Source organism: Euphorbia lathyris, chromosome 8 (genome assembly GCF_963576675.1).
Source record: "Euphorbia lathyris chromosome 8, ddEupLath1.1, whole genome shotgun sequence".
NCBI lineage: Eukaryota > Viridiplantae > Streptophyta > Magnoliopsida > Malpighiales > Euphorbiaceae > Euphorbia > Euphorbia lathyris.
The window spans coordinates 79729277-79757205 of record NC_088917.1 but is presented as its reverse complement, the minus strand read 5'-3'; the positions used below and the strand labels follow the sequence as shown (position 1 = coordinate 79757205).

Below are 27929 nucleotides of genomic sequence, written 5' to 3'. Positions count from 1 at the left end.
TGAGACGAACCCTCATACATAATAAAGCTCACCCAAACGCACCCCAAAGAAAAACATAAACGCGATAAAATGAAAGCTCATAAGATATAGAAGATTGACCTCTTTTTCATAAGAAAATCGGTAGAAGCAGTTTAGGCACGTGAACGGTCATAAGTAGTCTTCTCAAGTAAAGCTCAGAAATAGAAGAATGCAGGCAAGGAGGAAATTCGTGATACAAAAGACGGATTATAGAAGGTGAAAAACTCAAAAATTATGTAACGATGAATTTTTATAGCACACAAGCAAACCAAACCGACATTTTAGAATGACACAGCCATATTGACTATGACACTTGGCGTTCCGGAAGACGATGCCCATCGCCCCATAACCCTACGAGCGGCACAACGAATAAAACGCCACCATCATGCACCATCCATTCAGATGCACTTGGCTGGGGTATAAGTTGCACTCCTTTATTACCTCGACAAAGAACGGCAGCAATGGCAACATATGTCAAGCTCAAGTTGCTCCTCATACATGATCATTTCGTTCATCGCTGTAACATCATTTGCTCGTACATCAATCTCAATATCATTGGTTTCATATGGAACTACAATCCGATAGGTGACTACTAAAGAAGCCAAGTCCTCTCGCACTATGATCGAGCGCACTCCCTCTAGGGTCAAGCGCTCTGGCTTCTTCGGCCTCTTCAATAGATCATACTAACACCCATCCAAACTAGACACACCTGGCCCATGCATCCACACCTTCTTCCGTATCTGCTCGTGTAATGTACCTAAATATTCCCCTCCACTCATTAAGTACCTGGGAACCGTGAAAACAAATTCCATAGTCCCAGGCTTAACGCCACCCGTAGGCGTTGGAACAGCGGGTGCTAAACGAACAACCGGAGCACTTCGGACATGAACCTTTTTCGGCAGTGAAGTCCCCTCATCTTTCCCTTTCCCGGATTCTGCCTTACGTTTCTTCTAGCGACCTCGACCAGATTCCCTCAAGGAAAAATCACCAGGAGCAACAAAAGCTAGTTTCATGACTTGCTCCTGGGATGAACCCCTAGAGATAATACAGCTCACCTAAATGCACCCCAAAGAAAAACACGAACGTAGTAAAAGAAAGCTCGGAAGATATAGAAGACTGACCTCTTCTCCATAAGAAAATCAGCAGAAGTAGTTCAGGCACGCGAATGGTCGCAAGCGATCATATCAAGTAAAGCTCAGAAACAGAAGAACATAGCAATGAGGAATTCGCTATACAAAAGACGGATTATAGAAGGTGAAAAACTCAAAAATTACGTAGCGGTGGATTTTTATAGCACACAAAAAATCAACTGACATCCCAGAATGACACAACCATACCGACTAAGAAAATTGGCATTCACGCGTCGCAACTATAGTCACGCCTCATCAATGCTATTGTCAGATGGAGTCATGCATGGGAGAACTATAGTTTTTTTCCTTTTGAAATCTCAATGGATTATAGCTGCCACGAAACAATCGATGTACACACTAACACACTCATGACATTCGCATGAACGCTTCAGATTCACAATATTCAAGGTGTCTCTCAACGACAAAGCATCCACCCAAGCGAATGAACAACTCTATAGCGACATAAAAGCACTCTATGAAATCATCCTCGCATCTAATGGTTCGACATAGCACTTCAGTTCGGGGGAATACTTGATAAGGGATATGGACCAGACTCAATCCAACCCAATCACCCTCTGGTCACAAAGCCCACTAAGAGGCCCCCTTCATCTAAAAAAAGAACTACATGACCACCAATAAAAGGTATGCCCACTTTCTCTCTCTTACTTAACTATTTTATTTGTCTATATTGACACTAACTTGGGCATCAGAGTGTCTCCAGGGACCGATCCCTTGAAGGCTCCTCCACTCTATATTATCCTTTAACTGCAAACTTCTCAAATTTCAACCACGGGATTGAATTTAAATCTGTCAAATCATAGATATTGTTTTGTAGTTTACCCTATAATTAATATGTCAATATATGTTATGAAATATTAAACATTTATGTGTGGGAAAACAAAAATATTTTGTGTTGTATTTTGACCAATAATTAAGAGCTCAATATATGTTATGAAATATTAAATATTTATTCGTTTGGTTTACAGAATAAAATGGAATAAAATAGTTATTTCTAATGAATATAATCGGAAAGAAAACTATTCCTATTCTTATGTTTGGTTGACTATAATTTTTTTTTTTTAAAAATAGATAAAAAAAATTTATTCAAAAGACAACATTATCCTCATGTCTGATCTTTATTGATTTATTAAATTCATTCGTTCATTCAAATATCTAATAATAGCCTAACATATTCCCAGCTCAATTAAGTTGTCTAGAAACTGCAACTGACCCGCGAACTTCAAAATGTTATAATTAACCCCTTCAACTTGCTTATTTGGAACAAATTACCCCTCAAATAGGTTAATATTTGTGATTTTGTTTTTTGAAACATTTTCCCTTTTGTTAATATATCAGTAGATTAGTTAGTTGTATCAACCGATATTTTGAACATCTTATATCTTTGATGTAATATTATGTTGAATGTTTTTTTGGGTTTAGAGGTTATTTGTTCCAAATAAGCAATTTGAGAGATTATTTGTTACAATTAAAAAACTTGAGGGGTTAGTTATAACATTTTGAAGTTCAAACGGTCTCAAAATGTATTAGGCCTTTAATATATATTAGGGCAAACTACAAAAATAATGTATGTGGTTTGCCCAATTTGGTTTAAAAGTTTACAAATAGGGGTCTGTGGTATGGTTTAATTTACAAAAATGGTATTTCAAATTACGATGTTCAGTTCTGATTACAACAACATTTTTATTTTATTTTTTAATTACATTTACATATTGACAAAACATATGTCCAAAAATTAAACTACAATTGTGTAAAATGAATTTAAATATAAATTTAGTTTATAAACTATGAAATTAGTAAAAACATAAAATTTTCATCAAATGATTTATATTTTCAATTTAGGGAGCTGCGTTTGGATAGGGACCGTGTTTTGTCGATATGTAAGAATAAAAAATTTCAAGATTAAATGTTATTGGTTGTAATCAAAATTTAATATACACCTTTATTTAAATTAAACTATGCACCACACCTTTATTTATAAACTTTTAAATATTTTGAAATAGTATTTTGAAATATTTTGTTTTTTAAATTAAACTATACAACACACCTTTATTTATAAACTTTTAAACCTCGTGCTGATAAAGCACGGATATATTTTTTTTTTTTTACTTTTCCCCGTGTCAACAAATTATATTTGTCCACACAAATTATCCACTTGAAAGCAATAATTCTGTTTTTTCCACTATCTCGTGTTTCCAAGAATATTCACATGGACCTTAATGACCAAGTGAATTTGGTCATTCACTGTTAGATCTAGGCTTATTAAATCTAAGTCACATGATATTTTGAATCTCCACCTTAGGATTCTAACAAGTCTAGATCTAATGGTGAATGAGCAAATACTACATGATCATTAAGGTCCATGTGATCAAAACCGGTCGTGTTCCATGTACTCATCAAGTGTTTTATATGGATATGTTATTTTGTGGCTTTTGCAAAGTAAAGGATTATCCATATTGTTTATTGTTAGAAAATAAAAAATAAGGAAAAGTATTAAAAAAATTCATATATTTATACGTAGAAAAATAGAGTTTTTGTTTTTTTAACTATATATTGTACTTTATCAGTAGTGTTCATATGGATCTTAGATAACCAAATTAGTATGGTCATTCACCGTTAGTTCTACGTTTATTAAAATTTTAAGGTGGAGATTCAAAGGATCGTAAGATTTAGAGTTAATAAGTCTAAATCTAACGTTAAATGACCAAACTCATTTGGTCATCCAGGATCCATGTAAACACTATTGACGCTTATCATTAGTGTTCACATAGATTCTGGATGACCAAATGAGTTTGGTCATAGATCTACACTTACTAAAATTTTAGGGTGGAGATTCAAATAATCGTAAGGCTTAGAGTTAATAAGCCTACATCTAACGTTAAATGATCAAATCAGTAGTGTTCACATAGGTCCTAGATGACCAAATGACTTTGGTCATTCATCGTTAAATCTAGGCTTATTAAAATCCTAGGGTGGAGATTCAAAGGATAGTAAGGCGTAGACTTAATAAGCCTAAATCTAACAGTGAATGTCCAAACTCATTTAATCATTTAGGGTTCATGTGAACACTACTGATGGTTTTTCCTATAATTTGAAACAAAGGGAGAGTCCGACATAGACGAAGAGAGAAAGAGGGGGGAACCACCATTGAGCAAGTGAGTTCTTTTTTAGCCAATTCGAAAAAAGAAAGTGTCATCTGTCCTTGTGCTATGAATAAGGAAGGCTAGAATTGAATTGGGATATTTAGAAAGAAAGAAAAGTTTGGTCATTCACCGTTAGATCTAGGCTTATTAAAATCTTAAGGTGAAGATGCAAATGATCGTAAGGCTTAGAGTTAATAAGTCAAAATCAAAAGTGAATGACGAAACTCATTTGATCATCCAGAGTTCATGTGAATACTATTGATGCTTTACTATAGTAAAAAAAAAAGGTATCTAACGACGCTAAAATATATGGGTTAACGACATTTTTCAGCGTCGTTAAACACTTACCCACACTTTTCAAAGTGTCGCCACAAACGTCGTTAAATCGCGTGTCGCCATTTTTTAACGACACATAAATCTTGTGTAGGTAAATTCAATTTGCCGACATTGCGTGTACAAGCGTTGTCATGCTAGAGACACTTACTTTTTTTAGCGTTGTAATTTTTTTCACATTATTAATTTATAATTTTTGTAATTTTTACTACGCTTTATTAAAGTGTCTTAATATCGACGACACATAATTTTTATTTTATCGTTATTTTTCTACAGAAATATTCATTGCGTCTTGAATATGACGACACTTAAATTTGAAAGCATCTTTAAAGTTACGACATATAATTGTTAAAATGTCTACATATAACGACACTAAAAAATATTATGTCTCGAACGTAACGACTTTTTTAATTAACAGAAATGTCGTAAAAATGGAACCCGTAAATACTATTACATTCTCAATATAACGACATTTTTAATTTAAAAATGTCTCAAAATTAGAACACATAAATATTATTCCATCTTCAATACAACGACATTTTTAATTAAAAAATGTCTCTTAATCACGACGCATAAATATTATTATATCCTGGACAAAATAACTTATTTGTAAATAAACGTCTTGAAATGTTACAACACTTCGATTTGAAAAAAATATCTCCAATTATATTATATATAATCACATAAATGTCTATGATGTAAATGATCATATTGAAAGTCAAATTGTGAAATTATTACAGAAAATGAAATAAACAATTATAGCTGCATACAAGTGAATGACTTTTTTTTCAAGGTCCATTTTCTCAAAAAATATTCTCGATCACATTCTTTCTTTCATGATACAACAAATCAGCAAATGGCTCTGAAAAACAAATCAACAAGCGCAAGAAACAACATATAAACTTATAGTTAGCCACATTGTAAAGAAAATAGTCCCAACTAAAACATACAAAATATACTCCTTACCTCTAGCTTTATATATGTCACTATTTTACATAAACTCCCTGAAGTTAAATCAATGCACACTTCCAAATTTATTAACTATATAAATGCACAACTGTTTCTCACAACAGAACACAACTTACTTATTTATTGGGATAAGGTACTTAAATAGGCCTATGTTTTTGGGGAAGTATGAATTTAGGCTCAACGTACAAAATAGCACTAATATAGGCTTAACGTTTAATAAATTATCAATTTAGGCCTTGATAAGGGAACGAGAAACGTCTCCGTTAAGAATGACGTGTCCAAATTCGTTATCGAAGCCTAAATTGATACCTTTTTTAAACGTTATGCCTATATTGGTGCTATTTTATATGTCGAGCCTAAATTGATACTTTTCTAAAAACCATAGGCTTATTTTGATACCTTATCCTTTTTTATTTGTATGCATATGGCTATAAATGTACACAAACATTTCAATAAGAAATGTGATATTTAGAACAACCTATATTTAAACCACATAGCCAATGATATGTTGAAAGTTATTAACTATTCAAGTCCAGATATTTATTATGTTTATTCAACCTGAAGGAACCAACCAATTCTCATTCCAAAAACGAGGGATGCATCTATTCCTTTACTAAAACAAGCATGCATAAAGAATGCCTTATTAAACACTGTGCATCATGAATTTAGTCGCAATGTGAAACAATATATATAGAAAAAATTATTTTGAGGATTACCTCTCTTAGGCGATCCAAAGCACTAATAAAGTCATCATATATGATTGAGAGAACAACATACCCAAGTTTGACTATCCATGAAATAGACCTGCATTACATTTTAGATGCATCATAAATAAACTACTATGAAAGATACAATAAGTTTTCATATGCTTGTAAATAAGATTAACTAAACGTATTTGGGCATATTAGTTATATAGAGGAGATGCACCAAGATTATTAATGCCCATAGAGTCAAAACCGCTCCATAACGCTTCTTTGTTGTATTCACAAGATAATTATTAGCATACATTGGTTATTAAGTTGGAAGACTGATAAAAAAAAGTGCGAGCAGTTAGATACCACATTGTCTACATCTTAAACGACTTTTACACCCTTAAATCTCCGTCCTAAGTGTTTTCTTCTTACAAGAGTTAAACATAAATAACCAATGATTTTGGGGTTCAATTACTTCAAGGCAAATCATGTTGATGCATTACCTTAGGAACGAACAATTCTCTCTGAAATCTCTACATTATCATGTTTATGCATTCCTTTAGACATCTGATTCCTACTACATAAAAAGATTCTAACCAAATAAACTATGTAAAAAACGAGTCTTCTTATCCTTGACAAAGACATGCAACATATTCACTAACTCAATTCATTTAATTCCTATTTCAGACAAAATAAGTAACTGAGTACACAATCAGGAAAATGCAATCTATAATTTATGAAATAAATTATAATTAAGAGGGATAAGGTACCAAAATAGGCATATGGTTTTTAGGTAAGTATTAATTTAGGCTCCACGTACAAAATAGTATCAATATAGGCTTAACGTTTAAAAAAGATATCAATTTAGGTCTCGATAACGGAACGAGACACGTCATTGATATTACTCCATTAAATTCTGTCAATTGTACGTGGAGGGAGAAATCATAACTTAACGGAGGAACATGAATGATGTGTCCAATCGGTTATCAAGACCATAAATTAATATCTTTTTTTTAAACCTTAAGCCTATATTAGTGCTATTTTATACGTGGAGCGTAAATTGATAATTCCCTAAAAACCATATGCCTATTTTGGTACCTTATCCCTAATTAAAAAAAAATAGGCATATATAACATACCTTATCCGAAATCATATATCATGTTCATGTACATCCTCTCTAACCCAATTGATAGGTTCATTGACATCAACCGTTCCGGGCACATTATTGGGCGCACATTGAGTGTATGCATCCTCATCATCAAGTTGCACACAAGTACCCATATCATATAGATCTCTTGGTTTTGTATGGATCACTTGAAACCATTCATTATGCTTTGGATCTTGTACATAAAATACTTGTTTTGCTTGAGACGAGAAGACAAAATGATCATCTTGTAATAAATGTCCTTTATGGATTAACCTATAAAGATTAACCATAGTACAACCATTTTCATCTTTTTTCACACCCCTAGAACTAACATCAACCCAATCGCATCTAAACATCACAATATTAAACTTCCTATAATAATCTAACTCGATTATGTCATTAAGGACCCCATAATAAGATACACCATCTACCTCCACAACCACACCACTATTTTGTGTTTTATCGTACTTTTCGCGACTTTTTATGTGGAATCTGAAACCATTTATTATAAAACCACTACATCATCTGATGACATTGTTTGGTCCTCTAACAATGGATACTAGTTCTTCTGAAATATTATTCTTTCTCATTTTTTCCACCTAATATTATACAATACATACAACAATTATATAATGTAAATATTAGATATAAATTCTTATAAAAATAATAGTATGACTTAGTAAATTACCTGATGCACAAGCCACTCTGGAAATTTTTCTATAAGCCACTTCTGCTCAATGCGTTGTGTAGATCGACTTGGACGATATGCTCTTCGTTGAGCAGCCAAAAATTCACTGCTCAAATTGCAAATATCATTAACAAGTAATTACAATAAATAAGAATTCAAATGAAATGAGATGTAACTAACCTCCTGTATGTGCATATTTGATCATAATGAAGCAAAACATAACGATGGATTTGTGCAAATGACATTTCATCAAGAAATGCACTTTCTATTTTACCTAATGTTCGTCGTCCAGTTGAGAACATATAGTTTTCAACTCTATTAACTCGATCAAAATTTCTTTGTGGGCGATTGAAATTTGTTTCCACGCCTTGAAAATATCGTGAACAAAAAGTCAAGCATTCATCTGCAACATAACCTTCTGCAATTGAACCCTCTGGATGCGCTTTATTTCGAACATTTGCTTTAAACTGAACTAAGTCCCTTTTTATTTCATAAATCAAAGTAAATATTAGCAATATTGAAAATATTAATGTGGAAACATATAGTATCAAAGCCAAAGGTACTAACCTTTCAATTGGAAACAGCCATCTATAATACACTAGACCTACAAGTTTGACTTCTGCAACTAAATGAATCGTCAAGTGAACCATAATGGTAAAAAAGCTAGGAAGGAATGTCTTCTCTAATCGACAAAGTGTTTCAGCCACTTTTGATTCCAAGAGGTCAAGTTCATTTGGATCAAGGGTTTTGCTACACAAACCCTTAAAAATGGAGCACAAATCGGTCACAACAGCAACTACTTGACGGGGCAAAGTAGATCTTAAAGCAATAGGGAGAATGTCTTGCATAAGAACATGACAATCATGGCTTTTCAAATTAATAATCTTGCGCTCTTTCAAGTTCACACATCTTGAAATATTTGAAGCATAACCATCAGGAACCTTCATATTCTTCAACACAGTTAAGAATAGTTCTTTTTCTACCGAAGACATAGTGTAACATGCTTGTGGCAAACGGCGAGACCCATTATGTGCAGTGGGATGGAGTTCATGTCTAATTCCCATATCAATTAAATCAAGCCTCGTTTTGTAGTTATCTTTGCTCTTACCATCAAGATTGAGGAAAGTACCAAGCAAATTATCACAAATGTTTTTCTCAATATGCATGACATCCAAATTATGACGAAGAAGATTGAACTCCCAATAAGGAAGATCGAAGAATATGCTTCTTTTCTTCCATAAACAAGGTCTTGATTCCTCACAATTTTCAATACTTTCATCAAGAAAACTATCTGCATCTTCAAAATGAATTGCTTCATTGTTTGAACAATATTGTTGAGTATTTGGTTGAATTCTAGAACTCTCATTCTGCTCTCGGTTCCGTTTCTTATTTGATTTTACTGATTTTCCATAAACAAAATTCACACCACTCAACTGCCTTAGTACCAGAAGGTCGCAAAGGTGCTGTCTGTAACTCCACTGTGCCGTCAAATTGATCTTTTTCATATCGAAAATGATGATCATGCTCTAACCACCTTTGATGACCCATGTAACAAAATTTTCCCCCATTTTTTAACCATTGAGAATGAGTTGATTCCCCGCAAGATGGACAAGCTACACGCCCCTTAGTGCTCCAACCTGATAAATTGGCATAAGCCGGAAAATCGTTAATTGTCCACATTAGTGCAGCTCTTAACTTGAAGTTTTCCCTAATACAAGCATCAAATGCATCCACACCATCCCATAATTGTTTCAATTCATCAATCAGAGGCTGTAAGAAAACATCAATATCATTTCCAGGACCCTTTTCTCCTGGAATGACCATGGATAAAATCAGTGATGATTGTTTCATGCAAGCCCACGGTTCTAAGTTGTGAGGAATCAGAACAACTGGCCAAGTACTATATGTAGTACTCATGGTTCGAAAAGGATTAAATCCATCACTAGCTAAGCCAAGTCGCACATTATGAGGATCTGCTGCAAATTCTGGAAATCGCTTATCAAATTCTTTCCAAGCTAATGCATTCTGCTGGGTGCCTCAATTTTCCATCCTTATTCCTACCTTCCATATGCCACCTCATGGAAGAAGCAGTTTTTGAAGACATATATAGTCGTTTTAGCCTTGGTATTAAAGGAAAATATCGCAAGACTTTAGCTGGATTTTTCTTCTTTGGGTTGTCATTCTCATCCTCCATTAAATCACCATCCTTTTCATTGTTAAGCACCCATCTTGATGTCAAACATACTTTGCAACATTCATCATTCTTTTTCTCCCCCAATATAGTGTACAATCATTTGGACAAGCATGAATTTTTTCATAACCCAATCCTAAATCCTTGATTATTTTTTTTGATTCATAGTAAAATGATGGTAAATGATTGCCGCTCGGAAGTGCATTAGATAATAGTTCTAACAACATGCTAAAAGACTTTCCAGACCAACCATTTAAACATTTGATATGGTACAATCTCAACATAAAAGATATTCTTGAGAATTTTGTACATCCCGGATATAGATCGTCATCACAATCTTGAAGTAGGTGTTGGAACTTGATTCTATCATCATTATTCGGTGAAAGATTGATATAAGGATTGTCATTGAGATCGTTAGGATGATTGTCATTCAGATTATTGTGATTATCGTCATTGAGATCATTGTGATGATTGTCATCTGAAATAATTCCAAATGCATCTCTAATAAGCCCCAACATTTCATAGTCCCCATCCAAATTTGATCGCCTGGAGCTACTTGTCTCATTAGAAGAAATAGTACAATCATTTGACGATGATGATACTACAACCGATTCTCCATGAAATATCCATTTTGTATATCCTTCTAAAATACCATTCCATAATAGGTGCTCTTGAACAATTAGTGCATCATATGAATATCTATTATAACATTTCTTACATGGGCAATAAATCAATCCATTGACAACTGTTTTTTCAACTGCAAACTTGATAAAACTACTTACACCATTCAAATATGCAACACTTGATCTACATTCACTGATCCAGCTTTTATCCATTTCTATATGATCAAAATAAAAACACACTAACATTCATAAAAGTGCTCAAACTAATAGCCATAATGCTCTCCTAATTCAATATAACCTTTTATATGCATTGTTAGATGACAAATTCAACATTTTTCATGCACTACTAGATGACCCAAAGAAAAAAATGCATAAAATTATATGTTAGTTGAATTCAACCTCTTTGATAGGAATATCACAGTACATCCAACACCAGCAATGTGATAGGGGTATTTTACCCCTATCTTTTAGCGTGATTTACGGGATGATTTTGGATAGAATAAGTAAGTTTAATTGTAAAAATAGAAGTATTTTGAATAAATAAAGAAATAAAAATAAATCTCGTACTTTAGTTTAAATCTGTCATTTTTTATTAGTTTAGAAAATAAAATCCTCAAGCTAACTCGGCTCCTAAAGTGTTGTATTTCAGGTACAAGAAATGAGCAAGAATCTACCACATACGCGGGGCGTAAAAACCCTTACGCGGGGCGTGAAACATGGTGCCAGAAATAATTGCCTTATCCGCAAGCACCATGTGGAATTGACTCAGCATACGCGGGGCGTATGACACTCTACGCGGGGCGTATGACATTTGTCGGCAATAATTGGCCTAATCCTGGAAGTCAGACTGCATTGTCCCCCCTGGTCAACCACCTATACGCGGGGCGTACCACTCTTTACGCGGGGCGTATAAGATAGTTCTTTAATGCAAAAAGATCAGGGACATATTTACGCCGGGCGTAATGCATCTACGCACGGCGTAAAACACTCCAATTCCAACAATAAACTTCAGAAACGCAAACACGCGGGGCGTACTTCAGCTACGCAGGGCGTACTTCAGCTATGCAGGGCGTGTTTGGGACAAATAGACAGGGAATTGGTCCACACGCAGGAGATTTCTGACGGAATGGGCATCTACGCGGGGCGTATCATGGGTTTTCTGCACTAAATAATGTTGCTCCATGCTTGTACTTTGTGAAATTACCAAATTGCCCTTACTTGATGTGTATAAATAGATAGCTCTCCAACTCCAAAAGACACCAATTACATGCTAGAGAGCTAAACTATACTCTTTTCCTTTCTTGTAATTTAGATTCAAGTTTCTTGTAGTTAAACTCTCCCCCTCGAGAGCTTGTTCGGTTGTTCCGACATTCTACCGAAGTCCCGCTCCATCATTCATCACCAAGCTCGAGAGTTCCACCTCCACGACTTAGGAGACGGCCTTGAGTCCGGTTAGCTAGTTCCAAGGGCAGATTCTCCCTTTTTACTTGCTAATTAGCTTGTACTCTTCCTATGTACTAGGCGTGGTTGTATTTCATCTATACACTTTCCATATTTATAATTTATGATTCATAATCTCTATTTCTCTTTACGTGTTGATGTTTATTGCTTGTTTTGACATTGATAATTGACTATTGTGTAGGGGCACGCGATTACCGCCGCCATCCGGGCTATCTTTAGGGAATTATATAGGTGTTGCCTTACCGGAAGTGACGTTCCGAAAACCGTAGGGATTAACAAACCACGGAACTTACGGGCCCTAATTTCTAGTTCCCCCGCATTAGACACACCTTGACTAGGAATCACGTAGTCTAAGCACTTCACGGGTCGGTCTTACTATACTTAGTCATCTTTGCAAGAATAAACCATTTTCCGTATACATTTAGAGTCGTTATTTATCGTAGTTATAACTTATCGTACACATCCCACTTCATAGAGTTTTAGCTACATAAATTTGTGTCGCCTATTATAGGAATAGCGTGTAATTGTGTCTTACTTTACTCCAAAGTAATCATCGCTTAAATAACTTACGAAACCGAGTAGTTTAATACTTGTAATTATAAATCCCGTGGATTCGATACCCGGTCTTAACCGGATTATTACTTGATACGACGGGGTACACTTGCCCTTAAGTAGTCGTGACGTCTAGTGAATTTAGAGCATTTATAAAGATCAAATCCATAGTCCCGTAGCTCACACATATCACATCCACATCCGTATTCGTAAACTACACCACTAGCTCACACATATCCCGTGGCTTCCATACATCCCTCGCAGCGTGCCCGATCAATATGATTTGGGCACGCCTTTTGAAGCCCGTCTTCGTGCCCTCGGGTGGTATGACATGTATATCACCGAACACCATGTCTATCCATCTTTGATCATCGAGTTCTTCTCCACCCTCACCTCCAATAATGTACCCATGGCTGCCCTCTTTAATTTTCGCCTCCAAAACCGCCCTTTCACCATTGACACCCAATGGCTCCGCAATCACTTCACTCACCAAGTGGAGCCGAGTGTTGCCCATTGGCCCAACGGTGTCTCCGCCTCCGACTTTTGGACTTCGATTACCGGATCCACCGAATACCACGTCTCCAACCTCCACCCGGCTGGTATTCGTGACCCCATTCTCCAATTACTTCACCGCTTCATCTCCTTCTACTTTACGGGGAAGTCGGAGTCCACCAAGGTCAACCAACATGAGCTGTTGGCCCTCTACTGTTGCGCCAATGGACTCACCTACGACCTTGCCTACCATGTAGCTCTTCACCTCCGTGCCACACCTATCCGGAAACGGGCTAAACTCGGGTTTGGTCACCTCATCACCATCTTCGCCCTCTCCACCCTCGGCTCCGCCAACATTGAGCACCTTCCACGTCTTGTGCCTCGGTCCATAGACAAAAACGCCTTTAAATCCTTGACTACCCCTGCTTCCGGTCCGGGTGAAACCTTGGGGGCTGCAAACTCCGATGTGGGAGGAGATTCGGATCCCGATTTGGGTCTCAATTTAAGTCCCCCACCAATTCACGATTTCAATGCCATTTACGCACGGTTGGATATCATCGAGGACAACCAACGTCGTAATCGAGCCCATTTTGACACCCGCCTTGATACCCTTGAGGCACAACAGCAGGAAGACCGAGTTCATCTCGACACTCGGTTCGATGCCCTCACCGCCTCCTTCGCTTCGTACTTCAACCTCCATGGCAATCCGCCCCCATCTCAACCTTAGCTCCATTTTCTTTTTGTGTTTTCTTTCTTTTCCTTTGTTTTAAGTATTTTGTTGTTTCTTGTATTCTCTATTTTTAATATATTTGTACTTTTCGCTTCTGTTTCGTGTTGTTTGTTCCTTCTTTTACTGCTTGCAATAACACCACGCGGGGCGTACCCCATGACACGCCCCGCGTCTCTTCGTTTTTACTATTAATAAAGGGTCCAGAAACTCAAACACGCGGGGCGTCTCTTCCTGCGCCCCGCGTATTTGAGTCTCTGCCCAACAATCACCATAATAAATTGGTTACACGGGGTGCCCCTGTGGGCACGCCCCGCATAACCCATAACCCCTAAGGGTCTTCTTTTTCTTCCTTTTTCACTTTATTTTTGTTTTTGTTTTTTCCTTTCTTTTTGCAACGCCCTTGGAATAGGCGTCATTTTAAATCACGCGGAGGGACGTGCAACCCCACACTAAATGTTTGTTTTGCACTACAAAAAACAAAAATAAAAATAAAATAAACAACAAAATAATTAAACTAATTTATTGTTTCCCTTAAATTCTCCCGACACGCCACCTCTCCTTCGGAAATTAATTAAAGTTCCGTTATTTGTCACCCAAAAATAAAAGTGTCGGAACATAAAGGAATGATTCAACTAAGAAATTTTAGTCTTGATTTTGAAATCATGGAATTTGTACAAAGATTAGAATAGTACTAAACTAAGACATTGAATCTTAACCCAATTGACATCTCCATAATGAACCTTAAAAAGGCAATAAAAACGGCATGTTCGAGACTCTAGCGAAGACTCGATAGTACACAATTTAAAACCCGAATCTTTGTGAGGTATTTTTGAGCATAAAAGAGTTCGTACGAGAACTCTAATTCTTTCACAATTTTTCGAGAGCTTTGACTTCACTCGACTCATAGAATTTGCATCTAATACCGGGTTAAGTACACTTATTTTTGGTAAAAAGGCAATAGATGATAAACCGAACCCACTTAGGCTAATTTTTCCTAATTCATTTTTTTTTCATGTTTCATTAACCATTAGGAAAACCCCTTGAGCCTATTAACCAATTTTTTTGTTAATACCCTTTTAACATTTGACCCTTTTTCCTCTTGTTCAAATACCGACAAAATCAATTTGCGCCTAAATCACTCGAAAAAGTCACGGCCTTAACAAACAAGCATCAAAAGCCTTCAAAATATTGTTTTTGTGCCTCTATCAAAACAAAAGATGCAATAAAAGACAAAAAGGCATTCTCAAGCTCCACCCGAGCAATTTTGAAGTATATTTTGTAAAAATTGCTAAGGCCGAAATAAACAAACACGGTGCAACCACAAAACGGTATTTTTGAACTTGAGTGTCTTTGAACTAACCACTAAAAAGCCACCCACATTACAACCCCCCTCCGGGTTCATTTTTAATATTGCCTAACCACTATATAGGAGGAAAAACTCGGATGACAATGCAAATTCGACATGATCTCGAGTAAGTGCAAAGAAGAGTGATAAAATACAAACCCACCAAAAACATTGAGCGTAAGAGTGAAATCCCTTGGTGAGGTACTATCGGGTTCTCAAAAGATAATCAACCCCCGTTGATATTGCCTATTAAATCTTGATCATGGAGGTTCCGAACGAGTTTTTGTACTCAATTGTCGGCGTAGGAACTTACCGAAACCTTTGTACAAAACCGTAACTTTGAAATCCCGCACTTAGCAAAACCAACCTTCGATTTGTTTCTTAATTTTCTCAATCCCTTGTCTTTCGATTTCTTTTCCTTGAGGGCAAGTAAAACTTTAAAGTCCGAGGAGGTTTGATAGGGGTATTTTACCCCTATCTTTTAGCGTGATTTACGGGATGATTTTGGATAGAATAAGTAAGTTTAATTGTAAAAATAGAAGTATTTTGAATAAATAAAGAAATAAAAATAAATCTCGTACTTTTAGTTTAAATCCGTCGTTTTTGATTAGTTTAGAAAATAAAATCGTCAAGCTAACTCGGCTCCTAAAGTGTTGTATTTCAGGTACAAGAAATGAGCAAGAATCTACCACATACGCGGGGCGTAAAAACCCTTACACGGGGCGTGAAACATGGTGCCAGAAATAATTGCCTTATCCGCAAGCACCATGTGGAATTGACTCAGCATACGCGGGGCGTATGACACTCTACGCGGGGCGTATGACATTTGTCGGCAATAATTGGCATAATCCTGGAAGTCAGACTGCATTGTCCCCCCTGGTCAACCACCTATACGCGGGGCGTACCACTCTTTACGCGGGGCGTATAAGACAGTTCTTTAATGCAAAAAGATCAGGGACATATTTACGCGGGGCGTAATCCATCTACGCACGGCGTAAAACACTCCAATTCCAATAATAAACTTCAGAAACGCAAACACGCGGGGCGTACTTCAGCTACGCAGGGCGTGTTTAGGACAAATAGACAGGGAATTGGTCCACACGCAGGAGATTTCTGACGGAATGGGCATCTACGCGGGGCGTACACCTATCTACGCGGGGCGTATCATGGGTTTTCTGCACTAAATAATGTTGCTCCATGCTTGTACTTTGTGAAATTACCAAATTGCCCTTACTTGATGTGTATAAATAAATAGCTCTCCAACTCCAAAAGACACCAATTACATGCTAGAGAGTTAAACTATACTCTTTTCCTTTCTTGTAATTTAGATTCAAGTTTGTTGTAGTTAAACTCTCCCCCTCGAGAGCTTGTTCGGTTGTTCCGACATTCCACCGAAGTCCCGCTCCATCATTCATCACCAAGCTCGAGAGTTCCACCTCCACGACCTAGGAGACGGCCTTGAGTCCGGTTAGTTAGTTCCAAGGGCAGATTCTCCCTTTTTACTTGCTAATTAGCTTGTACTCTTCCTATGTACTAGGCGTGGTTGTATTTCATCTATACACTTTCCATATTTATAATTTATGATTCATAATCTCTATTTCCCTTTACGTGTTGATGTTTATTGTTTGTTTTGACGTTGATAATTGACTATTGTGTAGGGGCACGCGATTACCGCCGCCATCCGGGCTATCTTTAGGGAATTATATAGGTGTTGCCTTACCGGAAGTGACGTTCCGGAAACTGTAGGGATTGACAAACCACGGAACTTACGGGCCCTAATTTCTAGTTCCCCCGCATTAGACACGCCTTGACTAGGAATCACGTAGTCTAAGCACTTCACGGGTCGATCTTACTATACTTAGTCATCTTTGCAAGAATAAACCATTTTCCGTATACATTTAGAGTCGTTATTTATCGTAGTTATAACTTATCGTACACATCCCACTTCATAGAGTTTTAGCTACATAAATTTGTGTCGCCTATTATAGGAATAGCGTGTAATTGTGTCTTACTTTACTCCAAAGTAATCATCGCTTAAATAACTTACGAAACCGAGTAGTTTAATACTTGTAATTATAAATCCCGTGGATTCGATACCCGGTCTTGACGTCTAGTGAATTTAGAGCATTTATAAAGATCAAATCCATAGTCCCGTAGCTCACACATATCACATCCACATCCGTATTCGTAAACTACTCCACTAGACTCGCGGCCCACCACAATGCATAATTTGAAGAAATTTCAATTGCAACAAGTTAGTTAAGGCAATTTAATTAGTGAACATAAATAAAGGTTGAAACTAACTAAATAGTTATAAATTTACACACAAAGGGTGGGTCAGTAGAAAATACCTTTCAAAAACTAGAGTCGTTCTTCCCTTTCTACAAATCCATTTACAGTGTCTTCTACTCATGTAATACGTACAAGCTGAATATAAGCCACATCAAGACCAAGCACGCAGTACACCAGAAATTTAAGCAAAAAAAATAAATTTAATGATAAAATCAAGAATCATTGAGCGAGCTAACCTGAAAGAGATCGGAGTACCCAATTGTAGCGATTGCGATTGAGATCGGAGTAGCGATTGCTATGGCTGGCAAACAATAAGGAGATTGAATCTTAAATTAGATTCATTTGGAAAAAAATCTCGCAAGCGGCGGCGATTATGAAATTATGAAAAAAAATCTCCCAAGCAGAATTTGCCAACTGTTTGTTATAAAATTTAGGTCTTCTGCCTCTTTTGCATTTGGGAATCAGGGGTGTGAAAGAAATTTAGTTTAATTCATTATATTATAATTTCTTTTATTTATTTATTTATTTTGAAGAAAAACGATTTAATTATAATTAGGAATTCAGTATAGTGGAGTTGGGAATTGTTAATTTGGAAATTTAGCTTTGAACCTTCAACTTATTTAAAAGGTTTGATTCGCCTTCTAAATTTTTAAAATATCCCGATATCTTCTTTAACTTGCATAAAATATTCAGTTAGCCTCCTAAACATATGTAAAACGTAATCGATTGATCACTTGATTGCAAAAAAAGTAAGGTAAATGTGGAAGATGTTTGACCCTAATATACGAAAGGGATAAAGACCAAATTTAACCCTAACGTTTTAACGCTAATATATCAAATGGCGTAAATTTAACGCTAACGTTTCCAAACAAGATCAATTATAGCCCTACGTTGTCGAAATTAGGAAAAAAAGTTTGACTTGTATTTAACTCTCACTTGAAACCTTCCAAAAATCAACTATGTGAAAGATATTTAGTGTAATACTAAACTTGGACTTGCTTGGAAGTTAAATTTGCACTATTTCGTACGTTATCGCTAAATCTACACTTTGCTTCAAATATTAGAGTTAAATTTGATCATTATCGTGATAAGAAATGATTTTTACTCTAACGTTTCCAAGTAAGATTAATTTTAGCCATGTTGTAGATTTTAGAATCGAACTGAATATCTGAATAAAAAGATCCAAAAGCGCAATGAATCAACTGACTTTTTCGTTAGGATTGAACCAAATTGTATCATTGACTCTGATAGATACAATTTTAGAGATTTTTTCAAATTTCCGAATTAGATTGAACCGTTCAACTTGTTTAGAAAGACGATTTGATAATAAAACAGTCAACCCAATTGATTAAAATAAGCTCTTAAAACGGTGTTAATTTTTTTAGGAACAACTAAATTAGTGCGTAGAAACCACATACATTTGGTATTAAAGTTCTATTTCCTAAATTAGTGCGTACAAACTACATATAGCTGGTATTAAAAATAGAACAACTAAGCAAGGCCATGTTAACACATTTTCTGCGGTAATCTACAATCCACCAAACACAATTTTGACATTTCAAAGTCTATTCACATCCACGACATAATCCAAAAAGTCTTACATCAGGACCATAATTAATAATTAATGAAGAGGTTAACTTGATTAAAAACAAAAAAAAAAACAAGAGAAAATTACAAAACTAGGTCAAATGGGAAGGTCATTTACATATTTAACTCATTTACTCAACCTATTACATATACTCATTTTGTGTGACTTTCCAAAAATACCCCTGACCTTCCCACTTCCCCTCTATCTCCGCGAATCACCGCTCCCCCCTATCTCCTTGGTTATGCGAAAAGTTGCTCCTGCATTAATGATTTCAAAGACTTTTGATCTTCCTTTCTTCCTTTAAATTGCACGAAATCTGCACCATTTCGTCAAAATCACAATGAATTTCTCATTTTCCTCTTTTCATCTCTTGATTCTGCAACTTCCGAACCCTAGAAAACGAAGCCATGGTTTTTCATCTTCATGTTCATTGCTTGGTTTCTTTCTTCTTGTTACCATCAAAGAAATGGTTTTTCTACGTTATTTCCTTCGTTCTTCCCATGTTATCATATTGTTATTGTCGCTTTTGGGGGTGAAAGGGGCGAAAAATTTAAGTATCTGTTTTTTTTTCTGCGTTTTATAATGAATTCACTTCGCAATCGATGGTTTCGCTAAGCTTTGCGAAGAGAACGAGCCTGGAAAGTGATGATCTACTTCATGTATTGATGATTTCACGACGTTCTACGAAGAGAAAGAGTCTGAAACGTATGGATCTACCTCGCGAATCTATTAGTTCGCGAATTCTGCGAATAGATCCTTACGTTTCAGACCTCGCAGACTTCGCGAAAAAATCGTTATGCGACGTAGATAGTCACATTTCAGACCTCGCAGATTTCGCGAAAAAATCGTTATGCGAAGTAAAATCACCTCTTCCCCTGCACATTTACATTCGCATGCTTTGCTAATTTTCATTTCGCGAATCCAAAATCGTTCTTTTTCATAACTAACACGGTTAATTTTTTTATGTAGATGGTTGAATACGTAACATCCCTTTCTAGAAGGCGGCGTACTGAGCTGCAGGGAAGATGATTTTCCTTCCTATATAGGGATGAACTTCCCCAAGATTGACACATTCACTCCTGAAATGATTCGTTCGGAGAGGTTGTGTCAATCTCGGGGTGCACCATGGGACACGTCCATCCCATGGTGCCAATCTTGTTAGTAGATTTTGATAATGTTATGTCGTTATTGTGGCAATCTTGTTGTAAATTTTGATAATGTTAGTAGAGTTCATTGTGGCAATCTTGTTGTAAATTTTGATAATGTTATGATTTGAATGTCGTTATTGTGGCAATCTTGTTGTAAATTTTGATAATGTTATGATTTTAATGTTAGAATCCGTTGTTGTTTGCCCTTTTTTGTTATATACCACTTCACGAATTAGCTTCAAAACACATCCAGGCTTCGCATATGCGAACTAAATTCATCAAGCAAACCCAAACATTTACTTCGCAGACTTCGCATAGTATGGAATATGCGAAGTCAGACGGGGTGGGGCGAGCCGCGCGTAAATATTGGAGGTATTTTTGAAAAGTCACACAAAATGAGTCTAGATATGTAATAGGTTGAGTAAATGGGTTAAATATGTAAATGGGCCTCCCATTTGACCTAGTTTTGTAATTTTCTCAAAAAACAAACACAACTTTCCTGATCAGAACCTTTCAAGTTCTTCAAGTTGATCAACGACTTGCATTGGACAACATCACTAGCTCAGTCGCACACGGTGCTGATTTCAACTTCAAATTTGGTCAGGCTATGGTTAAGTTAACTAGATAAAACAACATAAAGAAATTCTTCAACAAAATCATATCTAAAAATAAAGTGATGACCATTCTATTTGCAGCTTGATTTCATTTTCTCGACACCACATGATAACCTTGTGAATCACTGTATCGAGTCTGGGTCTGAAAAAAAAAAGAAGATTATAATCAAATTATGTTCAGATATAAAACAAGTATAATAATCCATGTAAGCAAGTAAAATTACTAACCCCGGAAACGATGTTAAAACGAGATATTTTTGAATTAATTAAGTCCATATTCTTCTGAAGTTTAGCCATTTTATTTTCATGCTCATTCTTCATTTCTCTCATCTTATCTTCATGCTCATTCTTCATTTCTATCATCTTTGTCTCATAATATTCTTTCATGTCAGCAATGTTCCCTTCACAATTGTCTTGAATCGTAACATCATGATGAGCCCTTTTCCTCGGATGAAATTCAGGTCCAAACAATTGCCTACTACTAACTCCAAGTCTGTATCCTCTAATTCGACCATATTTATCTTTTCCTATTAATTCATTGAACACATCATCCTCAACAGTATTTAGATTGGAATCTTTAGATGTTGCGGAACGTTCAGCAACAATGTTGACAACTTGCTCCTATTTTATTATTAAAAGTAATAAAGTCTATATTTGATATAATTGTATATCAAGCACATAAAAAATTGAATCATAAATATTATTTTACAAGGCTTACCATAAGCTCTCGTGCTTGATCATTGATGAAACTTCCATCCTGTCTCTTGTGAGTAATTCCAAAAAACTCAATTTGTCCTGGTTTTTTCCATGAACCACCTCCTATGATGATATTTCATTAATAAGTAGCTATACAAACTCATAATAACAAACCATGAATTCGAAAATTAAAATAAAAACTTACATATTCGTCTTTTTTCCTTGCAAAACTCTTTGAGCCCGTTGTATGCGATGTATTTTTTTTGCCCATGATGCTTTGCCTTTTTCTGAAAGCTTCTGAACATATAGTTGAAAAATAAATTGTTTAGTAATAAGAATTATAAACTTAATGATAAACTAGTAATATTTGTTGAAAAAAGTAACCTGTGATTTTTCAGAAAACCAGTACTCATAGTTGTTAAATCGAGATACGACTCATGACTCGAAATCTCATTTTGTGAATCGAGACTCGTGAATCGAATCGAATCGTAAGATACGGATCAATTTTAAAATATTATAAAAAATAAAATATTATCCATATTTAACTTTAAATATGAGTTTAAAAATCAAATTTTAATATCCAAATGAAACATCTGTACAAATTGAAAAGAAATAAACTAAAATTAAATACCAAATTAACAAATTTAACTCAAATCTAATAGTTAATTTAACTGAAATTCCATCAATAATATAAATTGAAAAGAAATAAAAATAGTAGTTAGAAGTGAACTCAACACAAATAGAAAATAATAATAAGAAACCTAAAAACTGACAAAACTAAAAATAAAAATAAACAAATGAAAATGTATTGTGTGGAAAGTCCAGGAACTAACAAATTAATATAAGGCCTAATATACAAATAACCTCCTGAACTTGTCTAAATGTTGCAACTGCCCCCCTCAACTTTCAATTGTAACAACTTACCCCTTAAACTTGTCAAATTGTAAAACATAACCCCAAATTGGGAATTTTTTTACCCCGTATTTGAAACAACCATGAAAAAGTTTCACCGGATTCGTATCACGTCAAAGATCTGATTATTATACTCCACGAGTGTTGCAGATTTTGTATTTTACGTGTTTCTTCAATTGCAGTCTATGTCAGCAATTTGAGGTTGTGTTTTACAATTGGACAAATTTAAAGGGTAAGTTGTTACAATTGAACAAGTTTGAGAGGTAAGTTGTTACAATTGAAAGTTGGAGGGGAAAGTTGCAATATGTAGACAAGTTTAGGAGGTTATTTGTGTATTAAGCCTTAATATAATAATAAATCATTTCAGTTTTTTTTTAAAATCATTTAGGTCTCTCTCCTTCTTTTTCGTCCCTCTCTCTACCGTCCTCTCTCCACCGCCTCACTCACAGTCGGTCGGTTTCGACCGCATATCATCAGGAACAAATTGAAATCTAAGACTTTGGATCAAATGTAACTCAATAATCAAATTTTGTTGAAGGCTTGCCATTAGAAGTGAGATTTGCTGATTAAATCTATTTTTTGAAAAACAAAATAGAAGATAGCATCTTCTTCTCCGTTGGTCATGGCTGTAAGGGCTTCAGCCATGGCCAATACAGGGACGGAGTTGAGTGGCCAGCCTCTCAAGTGAAGAGTCTCCTCACTAAGTTAAATTTTTCTCTTTTTTTTTCTCGACCGACTCGGATGACTCGGCTGATACGGCCAAGTCACCAACGATTCGGCCGAGTCATGACCGATTCAGGAAGGTTTCGAGTTAGACTATAGAGTCGACTCGAAATCCTTCTAAATCGTATCGACTCGTACGAGTCGACTCGTGACTCGTACGAGTCTAATAACTATGCCAGTACTGCACAAGTTCCTTCCATTGATTCGGAAAGACTCCAGTGGGAACATCATTCTCTATTTCTTCTTGAGTCTTTCCAGGCAAAAGATATTTGTTTTTCAAGTCATGCTTGAACTCTCTCCATTTATGAGCAATAGATGCCAATATCCATTTTTGCACATTTTCAGTATCAGGAAGCTCAAAATATTTCTATAATGTTAACATGAACAGAGTTTAGTATAAATATAAAAAAGAAAATTAAGGTATAATATATAAGTGATTTATAATCAATTGAAACAATATTAAATATTTGAACTAGTCCAATACCTTTGTCAAATTAAGAATATCATGCTTATACTGACGAGGCATTTTTCTCCAATCTGTGAATTCTATTGAGCAAAATTCTTTCTTTCTAGCTACATTACCCAACCATCCTCCCAAAATACCAGCTCCCTCTTTAATAGGTTGCCCTAGATCATTGCAATTAACAACAATTTTATGTCCTTCAGGCAATGTCCACACCTCCTTAAGGTGAATAGTCCCACGTTTTTTACGCACCAACATTGTTAGAATAAAGGATACCATTGTAATTACATACGACCTAATGTTTTATACTTGTATATAAATAGGTCTTTATCAATAAAATTGGGTAAGGGAAACCGATTTCTCCAAAACCTAGCATGGTATCAGAGCCAGCCGTCTAGCAAACCAAACCCTAAATCGTTTTTTTTTCTCCTTTGCAAAACTATGGCAGACAAGGGAAAGATTGATACTTCTTCTCCTTATTATCTTGGATCCGGTGATCAACCCGGTAATATCATTACTCATGTCGTTTTCAAGGGGGATAATTATGTAACTTGGTCGAGAGCCATTACTTTGGCACTGAAATCTCGTAGAAAATTTGTCTTTCCTGATGGAAAGGTTAATAAGCCCACCGATAAGAAGAAGCTTTTGGATTGGGACACAGTCAATTCCATGATTGTGTCATGGATTATGCGAACAATGGATGTAAAGGTTGCATCTACGGTTCCTTTTCATGATGAGGCGCGGCGCCTCTGGGTGTATTTGGAGAAGCGTTTTGCGAAGGCCAACGGACCTCGTCTTCAACAATTGCGGGCTGCCATTACCAATTGCAAACAAGCAAAAGGTATGTCAATTGAGGAGTATTATAATAGTATTGTGTCTCTTTGGGATGAGCTGAATCGGTTGAAATCGATGCATACTTGTGAATGTGGCCTCTGTACTTGTGGTGTTCAAGGGAAGTTTGAGGTGGATCGAGAAGAGGAGCGCTTTCATCAACTCTTGATTGGTGTTGATGATGATCTCTATTCTGCTGTTCGCACTAATCTTCTCTCTCAAAAACCTACTCCCACATTGGAGGAGGCATATGAAGTTTTTGTTCAGGAAGAGCGCTCCCGCGATATTGCACGGGAGAAGGTGGTGACTGTAGCAGCGGATGTCCATGCATTTGCCCTCCAAGTTGATCGCTCTAAGGGTAACTCAGATCGTTATGATAAATCAAAATTGACTTGTACTCATTGTAAGCAGACTCGCCATGATGCTAGTACCTATTTTAAACTCCATGGCTATCCGGAATGGTGGGCTGATCGCAATCGTGACGGTAATCGTCGCGGTTCGACTCGTGGTGGGGCTGCCTCCACGGGTACTGTTACTTCCGTCGGTCGTAGAAGAGAAACTCCTGTTCGTGCAAACGCTGTTACTGATTCTATTGATATTCAACCTTTGAACTTAGACAAAGCACAAGTGCAAATTCTATTAAACATGATTGATAGTAAAAGTCAAGGAGATAGAATGACTGGTGAGACTTCTTCTTTATCTTGGATACTTGATACAGGAGCCTCTCATCACGTTACCGGAGACCTAACTTGTTTGGTGGATGTTGTGAGGATTCCGGACTGTCCCGTGGGCCTGCCTAATGGTCAACATACAATTGCCACTATGAAAGGGCGTGTGATGTTACCCCGTGGACTTACTCTCCAAAATGTTCTATTTGTACCCCGACTCACTTGCAATTTAATTTCAGTATCCCAATTGATTGATGATTCCCTTTGCTTTGTTAAATTCACTGCTTCTTTATGTGCTATACAGGACCAAGTTTCGGGGAATCTGATTGGAGCAGGTGAATGACGGGATGGACTCTATTTCTTCCGGAGCGTTCCTATTGTGCAAGCAGTTACTGTTCCGGGTTTGACAGAGTTTGAGTTGTGGCATCGACATCTGGGTCATCCTTCAGATAAAGCAGTCAAGTTAGTGGCTGCTTTAGATTCTAGTAATATGCAAAAGTCCAATAAAGCTTGTGTAGTTTGTCCTAAAGCAAAGCAAAAACGTGATTGTTTTTCTCTTAGTGAAAATAAAGCAAGTAGAAAGTTTGAACTTATTCATTGTGACCTGTGGGGTCCGAATAATACTCCCTCTTCATGTGATGCTGTTTATTTTTTAACCATTGTGGATGATTTTTCTCGAGCAGTGTGGGTCTATTTATTGAGAAATAAAACTGAAGTTTATAAGGCCTTTTGTTCTTTTCTTGCTATGGTAGAACGCCAATTTGACACGACTGTTAAGATTGTGCGTAGTGATAATGGTACATAATTTAAATGTATGCTTGATTACTTCTCTGTACGTGGTATTTTGTTCCAAACTTCTTGCATGGGTACTCCACAACAAAATGGCCGTGTTGAGCGGAAACATCAACATATTTTGAATGTAGGGAGAGCGTTAATGTTTCAGGGTCATTTACCGATTAGATTTTGGGGGGAATGTATTCTTGCAGCAGTTTATCTGATTAACCGGACACCATCGCTGGTCTTACAAAATAAAACACCCTATGAAGTCTTGTTTGACAAGCCTCCCGACTATGCTGCACTACGGGTGTTTGGCTGTTTGAGTTTTGTTCATGATAAAAAATCTAAGAGAAATAAATGGGCCCCTCGTAGTCGTAAATGCATTTTTGTTGGCTATCTGAATGGCAAGAAAGGTTGGAAATTCTATGATCTTGAAACAGGAGATTTCTTTGTCTCTAGGGACGTGGACTTTCATGAGAATGAATTTCCATTTCAGGATGTATCTTCTTCCCAGTTAGATGTTGGTGAGTCTTGCTCTCTTCCGACTGTGACTATACATGATGATGACAGTGATGGTGTGGGTTCTTCGACTACTGGAATGGAAGTCCCTCATGCGGTGCCTATTCCGCCTTCGGTTACCAATGAGGCCGCGGTTGATGCGGCCACTCCTCCCGTGGGCATGGCTGGTAGTTCTTTGCCCATGCCTGCTTCTCCTATAGGCTGTGTGGTCCGTGATAAGCGCCCTCCAGGCTAGGCGAAAGACTATGTTATGAACAATGTGCAGAAAATGAGTCCATCCCCGAGTTCGTCTGCGCCATCCGTTTCCTCAGGTAATCCCTATCCTATAGCACACTTTGTGAATTGTGACAAGTTTTCTGTGAAACACCGTGTCTTTCTTGCAGCTGTATTATCTGGTATAGAACCGCGCTCTTTTAATGAAGCAATGAAAAATGTGGGTTGGCGTGAAGCAATGCAAAAAGAAATTGGTGCTTTAGAAGCTAATGAGACCTGGGTTATGGAGGAGTTACCGTCGGGTAAGAAAGCACTCGGGTGTAAGTGGGTCTATAAAATTAAATATCATGCCGATGGCACAATAGAGCGCCTTAAGGCTCGATTGGTCATTTTTGGCAATCATCAGGTTGAAGGAATTGATTATACCGAGACCTTTGCACCCGTGGCCAAAATGGTGACGGTTCGGGTCTTTCTTGCTATAGCAGCTGCTAAAAATTGGGAATTACATCAGATGGATGTGCACAATGCCTTTCTTCATGGTGATCTTGATGAGGAGGTCTATATGAAGTTGCCACCTGGTTTTCAGGGAGCCAAGCCGGGCATGGTCTATCGTTTGAAGAAATCTCTTTATGGGTTGCGTCAGGCCCCGCGGTGTTGGTTTGCTAAGTTAACGGCCTCTTTGAAACAGTATGGTTTCCTTCAGTCTTACTCTGATGATTCGTTATTCACTCTTCGTCGGGGCAAGGTTCAACTCAATGTTCTCGTTTATGTCGATGATTTGATAATATCTGGTAATCACTCTTCCGCTATTGCTGATTTCAAGAAGTATTTGAGTGCATGTTTTCATATGAAAGATTTAGGCCTTTTGAAGTACTTTCTTGGAATTGAAGTAGCTCGTGGTCCGGAGGGGATTTTCCTTTGTCAACGAAAGTATGCACTTGATATTGTCGCTG

At 36.6% G+C, this 27929-nt stretch overlaps 1 protein-coding gene across 11 annotated transcripts; it reads right to left on the bottom strand.

The window, feature by feature from the left end:
• Positions 1-5250: 5250 nt before the first annotated feature.
• LOC136203260 (uncharacterized) lies at positions 5251-18285 on the bottom strand. Of its 11 annotated transcripts, XM_065994380.1 has the most exons (8): positions 18061-18285; positions 17884-17959; positions 8706-11167; positions 8319-8618; positions 8139-8244; positions 7442-8049; positions 6328-6415; positions 5253-5504 (listed from the first exon to the last, which is right to left on the bottom strand). In XM_065994380.1, exons 3-6 carry the CDS (start codon positions 9659-9661, stop codon positions 7972-7974), a joined length of 1440 nt encoding a protein of 479 aa, XP_065850452.1. In that variant the 5' UTR covers positions 9662-11167; positions 17884-17959; positions 18061-18285; the 3' UTR covers positions 5253-5504; positions 6328-6415; positions 7442-7971. The 11 variants fall into 11 exon arrangements, with proteins under 11 accessions (XP_065850455.1, XP_065850453.1, XP_065850450.1 ...); XM_065994383.1 differs by having other exon boundaries at positions 5251-5504; positions 7442-7667; positions 8413-11167; XM_065994378.1 differs by having other exon boundaries at positions 5252-5504; positions 7442-7667; positions 8319-11167.
• Positions 18286-27929: the final 9644 nt, after the last annotated feature.